Source organism: Rattus norvegicus, chromosome 2 (assembly GCF_021556685.1).
Source record: "Rattus norvegicus strain SHRSP/BbbUtx chromosome 2, alternate assembly SHRSP_T2T, whole genome shotgun sequence".
Taxonomy (NCBI): domain Eukaryota; kingdom Metazoa; phylum Chordata; class Mammalia; order Rodentia; family Muridae; genus Rattus; species Rattus norvegicus.
Window position 1 is genome coordinate 229,010,001 of NC_141535.1, and position 15,934 is coordinate 229,025,934.

The following is a 15,934-nucleotide window of genomic DNA, read 5'->3' on the forward strand; positions in this document are numbered from 1 at the left end:
AGAAAGCCTGCTTGATTGGCTGTGGATTTTCCACTGGTTATGGGGCTGCTGTTAAAACTGCCAAGGTAAGAATTGGGGCTGGCTAGCATAGCTTCTGCCTCTCCCTCCAGAACCCTAAGGCAATTTGGAAGAGGCAGGATCAAAGTCGAAGTTTTGTTTCTAAATACAGGGAGCTTCAGTTTCTAGATTTACTTTCAGTTGCTGCCACATTCTCTCTCCAGCTCCCCGAATCTCTCTCTTCCTACCAAATGCATCTTGGTGACCCTATGTCCGTTTGCTGGAGAGGCTGTAGTGAAGTGGCACAGACTGGGTGGCTGAAACCACAAACGTTGATTCTGTAGAGTCCTGAAGGTCGGAAGTCTAAAATCTGGATGCTGGCACGGTTGGTTCCTTCAGACACCTGCTGGGGGAGGACCTGCTTCAGGCCTCTCTGCTTGCCACACACATGGATGTTAAAAGCACAGTCTTTTCACGCCATCTTTTTACCTACTGTTAGCATTCCTTCAAGGCTCTGCCCCATAGTTACCTGGCAACAGACAGGTATGCCTGACTTGCTATAAAAGGGGCTGCTTGCCCCCTCCTCTCTCTCAGAATTCTCCTCTCTCTCAGAATTCTCCTCTTGCTCTTGCTCCCTTACCCACTTCTGGCTCTCTCCCCATTCCCCTCACACTCTCTCTCTATCTGCTCATGGCTGGCCCCCTCCTCCTCCTCCTCCTCTTCTTCCTTCTCTTCCTCTTCCTCCTTCTCCTCTTCCTCCTCCTCCTCCTCTCCTCCCCTCGTCCTCTCCTCCCCTCCTTCTCCCCCTCCCCCTCCTCCCTCTCCCTCCACCCCGGACTGTCTCTGTCTCTGTCTCTGTTTCGACTCCCTCAACTCCCCTCCTCATGTCCTAGATAAACTCAGAGAGAAGGGATGCCTCAGCATGGGCCCGCAGAGGCACCCGCTTCCCCCATACTGTACCGCTCCCCCACCAAACATATCCCTGGCTTCAGGTTTCAGGGCCTCTTAAATGGCGGGTTACACTGCCCACAAAGTCCTGACACACAAGTCCAGGAGAGACAGCTCTAACTACGTCCTTTTCCCAGTGACATCGTTGTAACTCAATGACCTCTGCGAAGACGCTCTCCAAATAAAACCAGATGTTGAGGTTTGAAAGGTTAACGTTTGGTCACATGGGTTGTAGGGTACAGGGAAGACCAGCGCAGCTGTTAGGTCACATGGCGGCACTAGTGAGTTTTAAATGCTCACCTGGATTCAATCTCTGTTATTCTTCTAGCAGGAAAGTAACTATGGGCTGAAGCCTTCTTTAACCTTGCACAGTACTTGGTAAAAAGCCCAGAGTGGTCTAGGTACGGTAACTTCCTTGAGCTACCCATCAACCACTGAATTCCTAGAGCAACCCATCAACCACTGAATTGCATGCCGCGTGGAGGTTGGGATTGGCGGAGGGGTTGTGGGGTGGGGGCGGGGGGCGGGGGATTGTGGAGGGCGGGGGGGGGGGAGGACACTGTGTCTCAAAATGACTCAGAGTCAAGGCTATTCAGTCACTGAGCTTCAGACCAAACCTAAAACAAAGCCTTGTGGAAAGACAAGAGGGAAGCCTCAGTGTTTGTCTAACCCTCCTGTAAGAGCCGAGGGTTGTGGGTAGGGCCAGGCTGGCTACAAAGGCTTCTGGTCTGCGGCTAATCCTTTAGGAAAGCCTTCTGTTAATCCGGTACATATTGGTTTGCTTTGGCAAATGCTTCTTTTCTCAGACATTCTAATTCTTCACGTGTCATCCTTATCTGGGGTCCTGGCCCAAGTCATGGCAATCCTGTGAGGTCTGTGCTCCTGACTGAGAATGCTCTGCAGGTTTCACTGTCAACTCTGAGGAACTTTTCTCTCTGCAGGTCAGCCCTGGCTCCACCTGTGCTGTGTTTGGCCTGGGAGGAGTTGGCCTGTCAGTCGTCATGGGCTGTAAAGCGGCCGGCGCCTCCCGGATCATCGGAATTGACATCAACAAGGACAAATTTCAGAAAGCCCTGGATGTAGGGGCCACAGAGTGTATCAATCCCAGGGACTTCACCAAGCCCATCAGTGAGGTGCTGTCAGACATGACAGGCAACACTGTCCAGTATACTTTTGAAGTTATCGGGCGCCTTGAGACCATGGTAAGACTCAAGATTCAGGAAGCCACAAAGTACCCTAGCGACAAGATGCATTCAGTCTAAAAGTCATTTTTTTCATCGCTTCAGTAACAATCAATGATAGGAATATCTGTGACTCAGGCCAAAAACCACAGGGCTGGTGAAATGGTTCAGTGAGTAAAGGGGCTTGTCTCCAAGCCTGATGGCCTGACCTTGGTTCCCAAGACTCACACATAGAAGGAAAAAACCAACTCCCACAAGTTTGTTCTCTGGTGTGCACCTACACACCATGGTGTGCACTCAGCTATTTTCATGCTCATACACAAATAAATGCATAGAAATGCAACGAAAAAATTTACCTGAAGAGTCACAATCTCAAGATCAGTGTTACCTGATCATGTAAGTATCATATCATACCATTCTCATGTGACTAGTGGGCAAGGAGGCAACCTGCGGCCCATCATCTTCCTTGTACATGTGGCAGTCTTGGCAAAAATGATTCCATTGCTTGACTCTGTGGTACAGGCTTTAAATCTGCTGCATATTTAAAAGTCGTATTAGTTAAGAACTAAAAGAGTAGATGACCAAAATTGTCCCCTCAGCTCAGAGATGTCACCAAGAAAAGCAACTCTTTTTGCCTCATAGTTTAGTATTTGATATAATTTTCAGACAAAAATTTCAAAGACTCTAACTAATTAATTCAATTTCATGTAGCTGAAATAACTTATCTGAAGTGTTGATGCTCTTTAGAGGGGATGCAGGGGAAAGGAGATTGTTCTGAGGAGATTGTTCTGAATATGAGCTCCTCCTCCAAATCCTTCACCTGAGTTTGGTTATCCTGCCTTTCATTCCCCATAGAACACAAACTTCACATTCTGAATTATGTCTCCCCAGTGCCAGACTTACAGAGTACTTGGAATTAGAAAGCCCTGACCTTGGGTAGAATGAAGTGATATGGAAAACGGAAAAAAACCAATTTTGCCTACAATTACATATATAGATGAAATTTTCTCTGAGGCATTTGGTAATTGAGAAGAAGCCTTCATCTCATGGTCACTGTCACATCCCTTTTGTGGTGTCACTTACGATTTATTCTGTAACAACCTTCACATTCTAGGTTGTACTTTACAAAGCAAAGAGCCAGATACCTCATGAAGTCTACGGAAGCACAGTGTTGTTGCAATCTGCTGCATATTTAAAAGTCTTATTAGTTAAGAACTGAAAGAGTAGATGACCAAAATCATCCCCTTACCCTTGGAGATGTCACCAAGAAAAGCCACTCCTTTGCCTCATAGCTTAGTATTTGATTTACTTTTCAGAGTGTTTTCAAACACGCTAATTAATTAATTCAATTTCACTTAGCCCAAATAACTTAAGGCTTATCTGAAGCGTTGATGCTGTTATAAAAGTATCACAAGGATTTCCTTTGTCTTGTTAGTCAGTGAGAATCGACTAAATGTACTAAGAATCACAATTACACTGGCACAGTAAGGACTAAAGTTGCATTGAGAATTTTTAAATCAAGTAGAGACCTAAAGCCTGAGGGTCTAGTTTGATTTTGTAGTTGGAAGCCATGTTAACTACTGGAACCCTGGCCATCCGTTGGTCATTTCTGAGCCTATGCTGTCCACAAGCGACAATCCCCTTCACTTTAATCTCAGGTTGATGCCCTCTCATCTTGCCATATGAACTACGGGACCAGCGTGGTGGTCGGGGCTCCTCCGTCAGCCAAGATGCTCAGCTATGACCCAATGCTGCTTTTCACTGGACGGACATGGAAGGGCTGCGTCTTTGGTGGTAAGAGCAACTGGGCCCTCCGAATGTCAGGTGTCTGGACGTCAACTTTGCTTTTCATGCCTATCAAGTAAGAGAGACTCATGTTCTCCCCCTCAAAGCACTTTCTTCCAAGGACGAGTGGTAAATGACACCAAACGGAGCTGTGATAGCATCCACACAAAAGATGTGGGGGACGTGGAGGAGTCACGAAAGATATTCTCCTAGCTGAAGTAGGAGAATAATGACGATATCAATATGACCAGAAGCAAGAGAGCAGAGTGGGCGACAGAGCAATCCACCACAGACACTCCCTAGAGTACACATAGGAATCACTGCTCACCATTTTGTCAAAAATGCAGGGGACCAGAGCCGAGACATCTGTGTGCTCGAGGATGGATCTCTGAAGTGAGCTCACTAGAGAATCAAAGGGGCTGGGACCAGAAACAGTGCATGGGGGTGATTGTGTCTGTGGTTCTGTACAGCACAGAGATGTGGAACTGAAGGAGACCAGGAACCGAGGAGGGGTTGGTTAGCCTTTGTTTCTTAAGATGAGAGACATACAGCTCACTGACACGATGGGAATGACTCAAGGGACGGGGGTGGGGAAGCCATGATGCGCAAGAGAAAAGACAAACGCCATGCCATGGAAGGTGAGGATTGCTTCATGGAGTACAAAGAACAAACCTGCATTTACCCACAGGTTGGAAGAGCAGAGATGATGTTCCCAAATTGGTGACTGAATTCCTGGAAAAGAAATTTGACCTGGGCCAGTTGATAACCCACACCTTGCCTTTTCATAACATCAGTGAAGGATTTGAATTGCTTTATTCAGGGCAAAGGTATGTGTGGCGACTTTTGACTCTCTCCCATGGGCTACTTTTAGATTTTGGTATTTGTAAATATACCCATTTCCTTTGATTTTTATTTTGGATTACTTAAACTACCCAGGCAAACACAGCCACTCACTTCTTCCTACCCTTGGAAAGTCATCATCTATGAGCTCTTTAAAATTCCATGGACTTTAGTCGTCCACAGCTGATGGGTCTCACTAGCCATTTTTACCTTTTTAAACCTGCTAGAGTCCTCACACACTTCCATAGTGACCTTTGTTACAGTTCTCCTCTTTGGTGACTGTGCTTGTTTTCTGGGTTTTGTTTCTCAGATGTTATTTCTGCCCTATTCAGACAATAAAACTGAGGTTATAAAAGGCAAATAAATAATATCTGGTCTTACGGACGCTGTGCCAGGGTGCACTGTGGACCACACAGGCCAGACTTCTCACCTAAGCCCTGCAAGTGACAGGTAAACAGTGAGGGCTCCTCCAGGTAAACAGTGAGGGCTCCTCCAGGTAATCAGTGAGTGCTCCTCCAGGTAAACAGTGAGGGCTCCTCCAGGTAAACAGTGAGGGCTCCTCCAGGTAATCAGTGAGTGCTCCTCCAGGTAAACAGTGAGGGCTCCTCCAGGTAATCAGTGAGGGCTCCTCCAGGTAAACAGTGAGTGCTCCTCCAGGTAATCAGTGAGGGCTCCTCCAGGTAATCAGTGAGGGCTCCTCCAGGTAAACAGTGAGGGCTCCTCCAGGTAAACAGTGAGTGCTCCTCCAGGTAAACAGTGAGGGCTCCTCCAGGTAAACAGTGAGTGCTCCTCCAGGTAAACAGTGAGTGCTCCTCCAGGTAAACAGTGAGGGCTCCTCCAGGTAAACAGTGAGTGCTCCTCCAGGTAAACAGTGAGTGCTCCTCCAGGTAATCAGTGAGGGCTCCTCCAGGTAATCAGTGAGGGCTCCTCCGGGTAATCAGTGAGTGCTCCTGGCATACCCATTCTCCCTCCTGAGCACTTGGGCAAGAGCCCGATGGAGTGTGAAGAAGTCCAACTTCAGTTACCCTTTCCATATGGATGTTTGGGACCCACCTACGAGATCAACATAGACGACATTCATTGGTTCTATCAATACTGAGCATCTACAGTGTGCAGAGGGTATGGGTCCTGCTAGTAATAGGAATTAACATTTCTTCTGAACATTCTCTCTATGCCCGGTGCAGTCTACAGAATACTAACATTATAAACATGTGTTTAAATTCTAATTTTTTAAAAATGGACTTTTTTTTAAAATGTTATGAATACACTGTTGCTCTCTTCAGACACACCAGAAGAGGGCATCAGATCCCATTACAGATGGTTGTGAGCCACCATGTGGTTGCTGGGATTTGAACTCAGGACCTCTGGAAGAGCAGTCAGGGCTCTTAACCACTGAGCCATTTCTCCAGCCCTAAGTTTTAATTTTTAAACAACGAACGGGTTTCTGCCAGAAACAAATGTCAAATCGATTTGTTTACATACACAAAACTAATATTTTGATGTGGTTTGAAAAGCAATTGCTAGTTGTCTTTCAAATACCCAAAACTACTTTCTGCAATCATATTTAGTATTCCCTAATGCGGTAACTTCCCAAATGACATCTGTAAGCCTGAGCCCTTCCATTTCCGCATAAGGCCCCCAGGGGTTCCATTCACATCCAGTTCACAGGACAGCACTTTTCTACACCTAAGCACAGCCTGGCATTTACCGGGCATCACTCTGACTCCTGCCTGCCGTGTGCAAAGCAATGCTGAGTCCTGCAGGCAGCCCCACCTCCCTCTGTTCCCTGCCCAAGGTTAGCGTCTTGGCCCAGTCTGATCATGGCTGCTCTGGACATGTTGACACAGTACCTTAGTGGGTCTCCTGTTCTCCGTTTTCCAATTCTAGTCAGTTCTTCAGTAGTAGATGCATTCAGGCTGTCCCCAGACACCAATGTCTAGGAGGGGTTTTATTCCTGAACTAAACCCACTTTAATTTATCTAATTTACTAAATAATAAATTTATTTAATTTATCTAATCTAAGTTGTCTAATATCCAGTAACGAAGAACACAGCACTCACTCTTCTCCGGCCCCTGACAAAAATCTGGGGCTACCTGGGAAGTAGGTCTTGACTGCTTTCGCCATCACTTACCCATCGAGAGAACTGCACACCCTCTGCTTCCTTTCCTGATCTCCCCACCATAGCCTTGGTCCTGTGTTTGCTGGATAAACTCACTCCTTCCTGTAACTACAGCTAAGCAGACGCTTCCAGAATCAACCCAGTATGGGCTCGGGTTCCCTACCAGAATACACAGAAGGCGTGGGCCTCAACCCAGAAGGCTTTCCCACAACGGGATTAACCATCGGGTTTCTATAGTAGGAAGGGACGTTTGCCTTGATTGAATACATAACTCACAAATGCACACATTCATTACATATCTAAAAGCTATTGTTTTCCATTTCAGCATTCGGACTGTCCTGACATTTTGAGATCCAGAGAGCTGGGTGTTCTGTGCTGGGCGACCGTGACCTGAAGCCTTGTTCCTGACAGTGTTCTCTGATATCACGAGTCTGTCTCAGAAATGCATGCAGAGGCAGGTTGGGGACAAGAGAGAGAAGCTCTACAGAGGTTTATAAACCTTCATATGTTTAGTTTACCGAGTGCCTAGCATTAGCAGAGAACAGTAAGAGTAAATGTTTTAGTCTGCGTTTTCTAAGACGATAATTCTACACTTCATAAGCATATACTTGGGGTTCCATTTGTTGGAAGAGGGACTGTTTTCAGAATTTTACACAGTTGTTGTGACTTAAAAACAGACAAAGCATGTAGAGATGTAGAGAATGCATTTTTCAAGAGATACCCACCAAAGCCACCCGAGCTCTCATTCTGTTTTTCAACAGAAACACTTTTAAAAATGTTATAAATTAACTTGAATTAGATTGTGAAATTGCACACATAACTTGATTAGATTAAGAAAGAAAGTTGGGAAATTTAAGGGAAGGGCACGTTTTTTAATGATTAACTTTGAAAATTATCGTTATGTAACTTAGTGACATGGGGGAAGCACATCTGTGCCTGGAGATATCGTCAGCGTTTATTAATATAAAGCACTTTTACAGTAGCGATTACAGATGAACCATAGATATAACCACATTGGGATATTTATGATATTAAGTTTAATAAAGTAGAATGACAAGTCCTTAAGGACATAGTAATAACTACATTTAACATGAAGATTATTCTCAGATTGCTTTAACTACACCAGCCTGTATCTGCATCTGTCTGTGGACATGTACACACACGTAATATTCATTAAATTTTCACTGTGGTATGTTTCATGTAGCCGTAGAGCTCTCTGTGTAACCCAGTATAACCTCAAACCAGGATTACCAGTATGCACGCCAGGCTGAGAGTTCTTAATAAAATCAAAAGTGATGCAAAATGACCTGTCGTGACAAAGCATATTGAAAGGCACAGTTTTACTCCATCGTTGAGATTTAGTGGTGGTAGGATATTGACGTATCTGGAAACGAAGTGACTTATAAGAAGAAGAATTTGAACAGCAATAGTAGGAATTTGGGATTCCCACATAAGGACATTGTATAGGTTGGAAAGTCCAGGCAACCACAAGCCTAGTACATAATAAACATTTTCCAGTGAAAAGTGACCAGACGCCGAGGGATGAGCATGCTCCTTTAAGGACCAGAATTTTTCCAAACTCATTCTGGGAGTCCCATGCTTCTTTGACAGCAAAAATCAGACAAGGGCATATATACACATATACACTATACAAATATACACATATACACTACAACTGCAAACCAAAATACCCAGTAACACAGGAGGGAAAAAATCTCAGCCAGGCCCTGGAGAGATTGACTGAGTAGTTAAGAGAGCAAGCCCCCTCCCTGGGACTTCTCCAGGTTACCCTGTTGTTGCCCTTTGACATCAGATCCTGCAGCTTTGAATCAGCAGGAGTGCCCTTTGCACATGCCCCAACAGGTCACAGATAGTATCAATTTTGGAGTTGGTCCACTCAAAGTCCCAAATCTGAGCCTGGGTGGTAAGGGAGCTGGTCAGCACACTGTCTCTCCCTTCTCTACACCACCAGGATGAGCGCTCCAGCACTGCTCCAGCCAGGCCACCCAATGCTGCACTCAGCAGGAGACAGGGTTGACTTTCCTGCTCTTATGACTTCAGAGCTGGCTCACCTGCACCCTTGTCTCCAGAGTGAGCTCCACTGTGCTGCATGGCCCACTCTCCCAAGGACTGCTGCTTCTGTGTGGGGCTGGGACAGTTCTCCTGTTCGCACACTCTCGGGGTTGCTTCCCCCGTGCCTTTGCTATCAAGGACAACTCTACTGTGCTGCCCATGTAAGGTGTAGGGCCCACTCTCCATGACAGGAATATCTTTTTTTTCTTTTATTGGATATTTTGTTTATATACATTTCAAATGTTATCCCCTTTCCCGGTTCCCCCTCCTCAAACCGCCCCCATCTCATCCCTCCACCCCCTGCCTCCATGAGGGTGCTACCCCAGCTACCCACCAACTCTCTCCCGCCTCCCTGTCCTGGCATTCCCCTATACTGGAGCCTTTACAGGACCAAGCGCCTCTCTTCCCATTGATGCCAGACAAGGCCCATCCTATGCTACATATGTGGCTGGAGACATGGGTCAGTCCATGTATACTCTTTGGTTGGTGGTTTAGTCCCTGGGAGCTCTGGGGTGTCTGGTTGGATGATATTGTTGTTCTTCCTATGAGGTTGCAAACCCCCTCAATAGAGAGTCTTTTCTTTAACTCCTCCATTGGGGAATCCACTCTCGGCCCAATGGTTGGCTGTGAGCATCTGTCTCTGCATTTGTCAGGCTCTGGAAGAACCTCCCAGGAGACAGCTATATGAGGCCCCTGTCATCATGCACCTCTTAGCATTCCCAATAGTGACTAGGTTTGATAACTGCATGTGGGATGGATCTCCAAGTCTGGCAATCTCTGGTGGGCCTTCCCTTCAGTATCAGCTATGCACTTTGTCTGTATATTTCCTCCTGTGAGTATTTGTTCTCCTTTTCTAAGAAGGACTGAAGCATCCACTCTTGGTCTTTCTTCTTCTTGAGCTATGTGTGGTCTATAAATTGTATCTTGGGTATTCCAAGCTTTTGGGCTAATATCAACTTATCAGTAAGTACATATCATGTGTGTTCTTTTGTGATTGGGTTACCACAATCAGGATGATAATTTTGAGTTCCATCCATTTGCCTAAGAATTTCATGAAATCATTGTTTTTAATAGTTGAGTAGTACTCTATTGTGTAGATGTACCACATTTTCTGAATCCATTCCTCTGTTGAGGGACATCTGGGTTCTTTCTGGTTTCTGCCTATTATAAATAAGGTGAACATAGTGGGGAAAAAAAGAGAGAGAGAACAAGCTCTTGCAGACCACCCAAGTTCCGTTCCCAGCACCAACACTGGGTGACTCTCACCTCCGATTGTAACTCCAGCTCCAGAGGACCCAACACACCCTTTCAGCCTCAGGGAAATCAGTACTCATGAGCGCATAACTCTCCACACGCATATTCAAAAATAATTCTTTTTTAAAAAAGAAATTCTCAATGAAGTACTTTACAAATTATTTTGAGTCCTACAAGATAAAAATGGTGAGTGATTCTATATTCCAGTTTTAAATTGGGCTATTTGTTCTTGATGTTCGGAGTTTTTAGTCCTTTGTATATTCTTGTTACTAACCTTCTGCTGTATGCTTAATTGGTGAACATTTTACCCATCATGTAGGCTACCTCTTTGCTCCAATGATGGTCTCTTTCACGGTACATAAGCTTTTCAGCTGTATGAGGTCCCATTGGTTGTTGGTCTTACTGCCTGTCTATTGGAGAGCCATTCAGAAACTTCCTCCCTGTGCAACGAGTTAAGCCTAGTCCCTGTCTTCTCTTCTACCATATTTACAGTATTGGTGTTGAGTTTTGGGCAAAGCCATAGATAAAGATCTATGCTCATTCTTCTACATGTAGCTGTCCTCTTGGACCAGTACCATTGCTTGAAGATGCTCTCTTTTCTCCAGTTAGTATCTGTAGGTTCTTTGTCAAAAAAAAAAAAAATCAGGTATCCGTATGTGTGTGGAGTTGTGTCTGGGTCTTCAGTTCTATTCCAACGATCAACGTGTCTTTTTATGCCAATGCCAGGCTGTTTTTGATCACCATGTTTCTGTAATACAATTTTTTTTTTCGGAGCTGGGGACTGAACCCAGGGCCTTGCACTCGCTAGGCAAGCGCTCTACCGCTGAGCTAAATCCCCAACCCCTGTAATACAATTTGAAATCTGGAATGGCGATGCCTTCAGCAGTTCTTTTACTGTTCAGAGTTGATTTGACCACCTAGTTGGTGTGTGTGTGTGTGTGTGTGTGTGTCCACAAAAATTGTTTTGTTTTTCAATTTTTGTGAATAATTGTGTTGGAATTTTGATAGAGATTGCATTGAACCTGTAGATTGCTTTTGGTAGGATGACTACCATCCTTTCTCAGTACCTTTGTCATCTGCATACAGGAAGGCTATGGATTTGCGTGTTAATTCTGTATTCTGTTACTTCGCTGGACATTGTCAAAAGATGAGACGTCAATGGCTGAGAGAAAAACATGTTCAACATCCTTAGCCATCGGAGAAATTAAAATGAAAACCGCTTTGAGATTTCATCTTACCCCACTAAGAATGGCCAAGAATAATAAAACAAACAATAGCAGATGATGGCTAGATGCAGAGAAAGAGGAAATTTTATCCATTGCTGGTGGGAGTGCAAGCTGGTACACCCCTTATAGAAATCAGTGCGGAGGTTCCTCAAAAATATATCTGAAAATATATCTACTGAAACATCCAGTTATATAGACTACTCTTGGGCATATCCTCCAAGGCTCTGCACTTTATCACACAGATACTTGCTCATTTGTGTTCATTGCTGCTTTGTACATGAGAGCCAGAAGTTGGACACACCCTAGATGTCTCTCAACTGAGGAATAGATAATAAAAACACAATACATTTACGCAATGAAAACGTGTAATTTGGAGGTAAATGGATACATCTAGAAACATGGCCCTGAGGGAGGAGGTAACCCAGACCCAGGAAGACAAACATTGCATGTTTCCTAGTAAATAAGGATGCTAACTTTTAAGCTTTAGATATGTGTGTTTCATTGAGAAAAACTACAGAGGTTGGTTGGCTAGTAAGGGGGTGGGAGCGTGGAGGGGAGAAGAATCCAAAGAAGGGGAAATACAATATAGTATTATAAAGAGATGAAAGGGAAGCTGTAAATAGAGAATTAAACAGGGAGGGACTGGGGAAGGAAGAACAAAGGAAGGAATTGAGTAGGGACAACTAACACCAAAGGCCTTTTGAAAAGCCATATGGAAACCTACTGCTGTGGAAGCTTCCTAAGATCTATTTATACATGAAAGGAATTTAAATGGAGTCACCATACAATGGGAAAGACATTGACCACAACTAGGTATCTTGTATTACCAAGTAAAACCTCCAGAACCAGGAACAGGCTACATCTTGTCGAGTGCTTGGCTAAAGGGATCCCATAGACTTCCCCAAACATTAGAGGCAATTGGTTGTTCTCTCTAACCTGGCACTACGGCCTTATTGCTGAAAACACCACTTACGTCATCAAACATGGAAGAAGTGAGCTGGTGCACAGCTAGAAGCTTTACCTCTACTGACAAGCGTTCACGGTGCTGGAAAGTATCATGCATGCTACAGGAGGAGAAAGGTAATCCTCAATATTGCCATGTAACCTACATTAGTGCCTCCATGATATACAGGTACAAGGGTGGCACAACTGTTATGGGAACAACCAACCATGTTTTGTTGGATTTACGGCCCATTCTATAAGATAGAACCCACATGTCACTGTTAAAGAAGCCAAGAACATAGACTAGGTAGGTCATAGGCCTTAATAGAAAACCTACAACTATTATTCTTCTAAGTGGACATAGCAATAAAACAACTCTTAATGACGTATTGCTATGCCCATAGATCAGTGCATTGCCCAACCCTCGTCAGAGAAGCTTTCTTTTTCAGTAGATGGAAATTAGCACAGAGACACACAACTGGATGCAGAGACTGAAAGGCTTTGGAATACTTGGCCCTAAATGAGATGTCTTTATCAAAGCCCTTCCCTCAAGGATCAGGGCTCTATGCAGAGGAGGAAGTAGAGAGACTGTAAGAGGTCTGAGGTGGTGGGTGACCCCAAGGAAAGAGCATCTTCCAGACACAATAGAGCTGATGTATCTATGAGCTCACAGAGACCGGGACAGCATGTACAAGAGATGCACAAGGCTGAACCAGAGAATACTCCAGCATACATAAGAGGAAGTGGACATAAAGCCATTTCCACCCCCAACCATGAAGCTATTTGGAACTGATGCCTGCTGGGGAAAGGGGAGTGGAACTGGATGTCAACTAATGACTTCCGAGCAGGTCTCACTGTCAGGAGTCATTGGCCACCATAAAAGGGTCTCTCTGTTTCTTTATGTGCTATGTTTGTTTGTGTGAGTGGGATTTCTCTTTTTCATTAGTATTTTGGGGAGCGAACAAAACAGTGAAGTTGAGTACGTAGGAAGGGGGTGTATGTGTGAGAAGTTGGGGAACAAGCAAATTATATGAAAAATTAAAAGTACATTTTTTAAAATTATAAAAACAGACTAAGTGTGTGACCGTTCCATTGTAGATGGGGGAAAGGCATATGAACCCTCTCTCTGAGTACAGCGCTTGGCTTGCTAGGGGAAGTTGAGTCAGCCTTTTTAGAGGCACTTCTCCATCAATTTATTTCTCAATCCCTCAAAAGGTTGGGTTGCCTTCCTGAAGAGAGAGATTCCTGCTACAGGCATGACCAGCCCTAAGTTTCAATGTCCTTTCCATCTTTCTCCCATTGCCAGGCACCCTCCAAGCCATGAAGAGGTGATGGGTCGCCTAATAATTAATTACTTGCTTGTGTATGGAAGGTTGTAGAAAGATCATTCCCCACGCTCGGTCTTTAAAGGGGACCTAGGAGAAGATTCTGTGTTCAGGGGACGGTATGCAAATATTTGCTCTCATTCAACTGTGGACTGAAAGGATTATTTGTTCTGTCAGTTTTCCTGCTCAGAAAGCGTTTCATCAGATTTGTCAAAGAACTGAACAAGGCATTTTCCTGGCAGCTGATCTTTCAGCTCTCCTACCGCCGTAAATTTTTATTTCCTTTGCAGCGAATGAATAAGGATTTCGTTAGAGGTTTAAGGCAGAACTACGACCACAGCCCACCTGACTTTGCATTTATACGTTTGTAAAACCCTTAGAAGGAGTGTCTTAACTTTGCTATCTTAAGCTGCAGGCAAAAGTTGGCAAAGAGCCATAGAATTATACAACTATCTGGCATGCATCAAGTGCAGTGTTACTCACCCACCTAGACCTGTTATAAAACAAACTTTCCCATATAACAAACAAGTTAAGAGTGAACGTTATGGATTGAGACTCCAGCCAAGGTCACGCACAATGGGGATGCTCCAGGGAGCCCAGTTGGATCCACTTCCAGTCCTCAGCAACCGCTTACTGTGCCCACCCCACCACCCCTCAGACACAGCCCCGACTCTCAAACACTCTGATTGAGATAAGAGTTCTCTAAGTTTAGTTTCTCCTTACTTCTAAAGCTGAAATCAAGAAATATGTCCTCAGGAATAAAAACTAAGTAAACTCTTAATTCCTTTCTTCTAACCTAGTGCCTTTGTTTAGGAATGAGAAACAGGCTCTCCCAACCACTGAAGGATCTGGAATCACTTGTCTAAATCCTAAAGAAAAGTTCACAAGAACTTGTGTAACCGAGGACTAAATCCCTCAGACACGGTGATGAGAGGTCTCAGTGCTAGGGTGCTGGTCCTGACACTATGTGGAGCCCCCATGCTACCAGAATTCTGATCCCAATTTGGATGATCATCCCTTAAAAATCTCTCTCTCCCTTCCTTCTCCTCTCCCCCTCTCCCTCTCTCTCTTTCTCTCTCCCTCTCTCTCCCCCCCCCCCCGTGTGTGTGTGTGTGTGTGTGTGTGTGTGTTCGTGCATGCCATGATAAGTGTGTGTGGAGATCAGAGGACAACCTCTGGTGTCAGCCACCATTTTCTGCCTTGTTTGAGACAGGGCTCACCACAGGATAAGTGGCTGTAAATAGGGATTAGAGCCATGCATCACCACACCCAGGTTTATGTGGATTCTAGCAGCTTAAACCCCACGAGCCACCTCCCTTTGTTGTCCCTTGGTGGGGACTACAAGTTCCTTCGAGTTGCCAACCCAGGAGGAATAACTGATTACTCTAATAGCTGTCAAGATGGCCGCTGTGTCAGAAGATGTTAGTCTATGGTTAGCAGACTGAGGATGTATGCAGAGGCACGGACACTGAGGACTTTTTATAGGGACAGTGAGATGTGTCCCTTGGTGTCAATACATTAGATATTAATTCCAGGAAGAGGAAGAAACTCTAAAAGGGAAAATAGCTAATCATCCCTTGAAATATCTCCACTCCATTCAGGAGACCTCTAACGCAAGGTCTCTTTGAACTTTAATCCAGTTTTCTTCTCCTTTTCAAAATTTGCACAAATGAAGAGAGTGCTTTGCCCCAGGGGGGTAGCATGACGCTGTGATGTCACCTATATGGCTGAATTCAAAGCTGGTGGAAATGACACCCTACATGCTCAAGGATGATTGTCCAAGCCCTTCTTTTCCCCCCATACTTTCCTATTTTCCATGTTCTCAAATCTGTGACCTGAGCACCTTGGCTCACTCAAACAGAAAACCTGCGGGCCACGTTGATCTTGTCGTCCATTTCCACTTCTCACGGATCCTGGGAGAATATGAGGCAATCATATTTTTGCCTCTTTCTCTTCCTCCTCTTCTCCTTGTACCTTTCCCCTAGATTCCGGCAACCCTAATGCACATCCTGCCTCCTGTGGAGTAGGTCAGGACTAGCTAATCCAAGTGATCCTCTTCCTCTCCTCTTAAAAATACCAAACGGGTTGATTATTTGTTTGTTTGTTTGTTTACTTTAAGAGCAAAGAAGGAGACAGAACCAAAACCTTCTCAACATCTTCTCCCCTTGGAGCCTCGAAACACGAGGTGTCCTGGCCACTGTACATCATCCCTGCGTGAGTGACACTGATGTCACTGAAATGGT

At 44.8% G+C, this 15,934-nt stretch overlaps 1 protein-coding gene across 2 annotated transcripts in view; it reads left to right on the forward strand.

Annotated features, from left to right (window-relative positions):
• The window catches only part of Adh7 (alcohol dehydrogenase 7 (class IV), mu or sigma polypeptide), a 64,213-nt gene extending 56,036 nt beyond the window's left edge, over positions 1–8,177 (forward strand). The window contains exons 6-10 of one of the 2 annotated variants that reach the window (XM_087615327.1): positions 1–65; positions 1,887–2,147; positions 3,785–3,920; positions 4,600–4,738; positions 7,197–8,177. The exon at positions 1–65 is cut by the window's left edge and continues 152 nt beyond it. In XM_087615327.1, coding sequence (XP_087471453.1) covers positions 1–65; positions 1,887–2,147; positions 3,785–3,920; positions 4,600–4,738; positions 7,197–7,221 — 626 coding nt within the window. In that variant the 3' untranslated portion in view covers positions 7,222–8,177. 2 annotated transcript variants of the gene reach the window in all.
• The last annotated feature ends 7,757 nt before the right edge of the window (positions 8,178–15,934 follow it).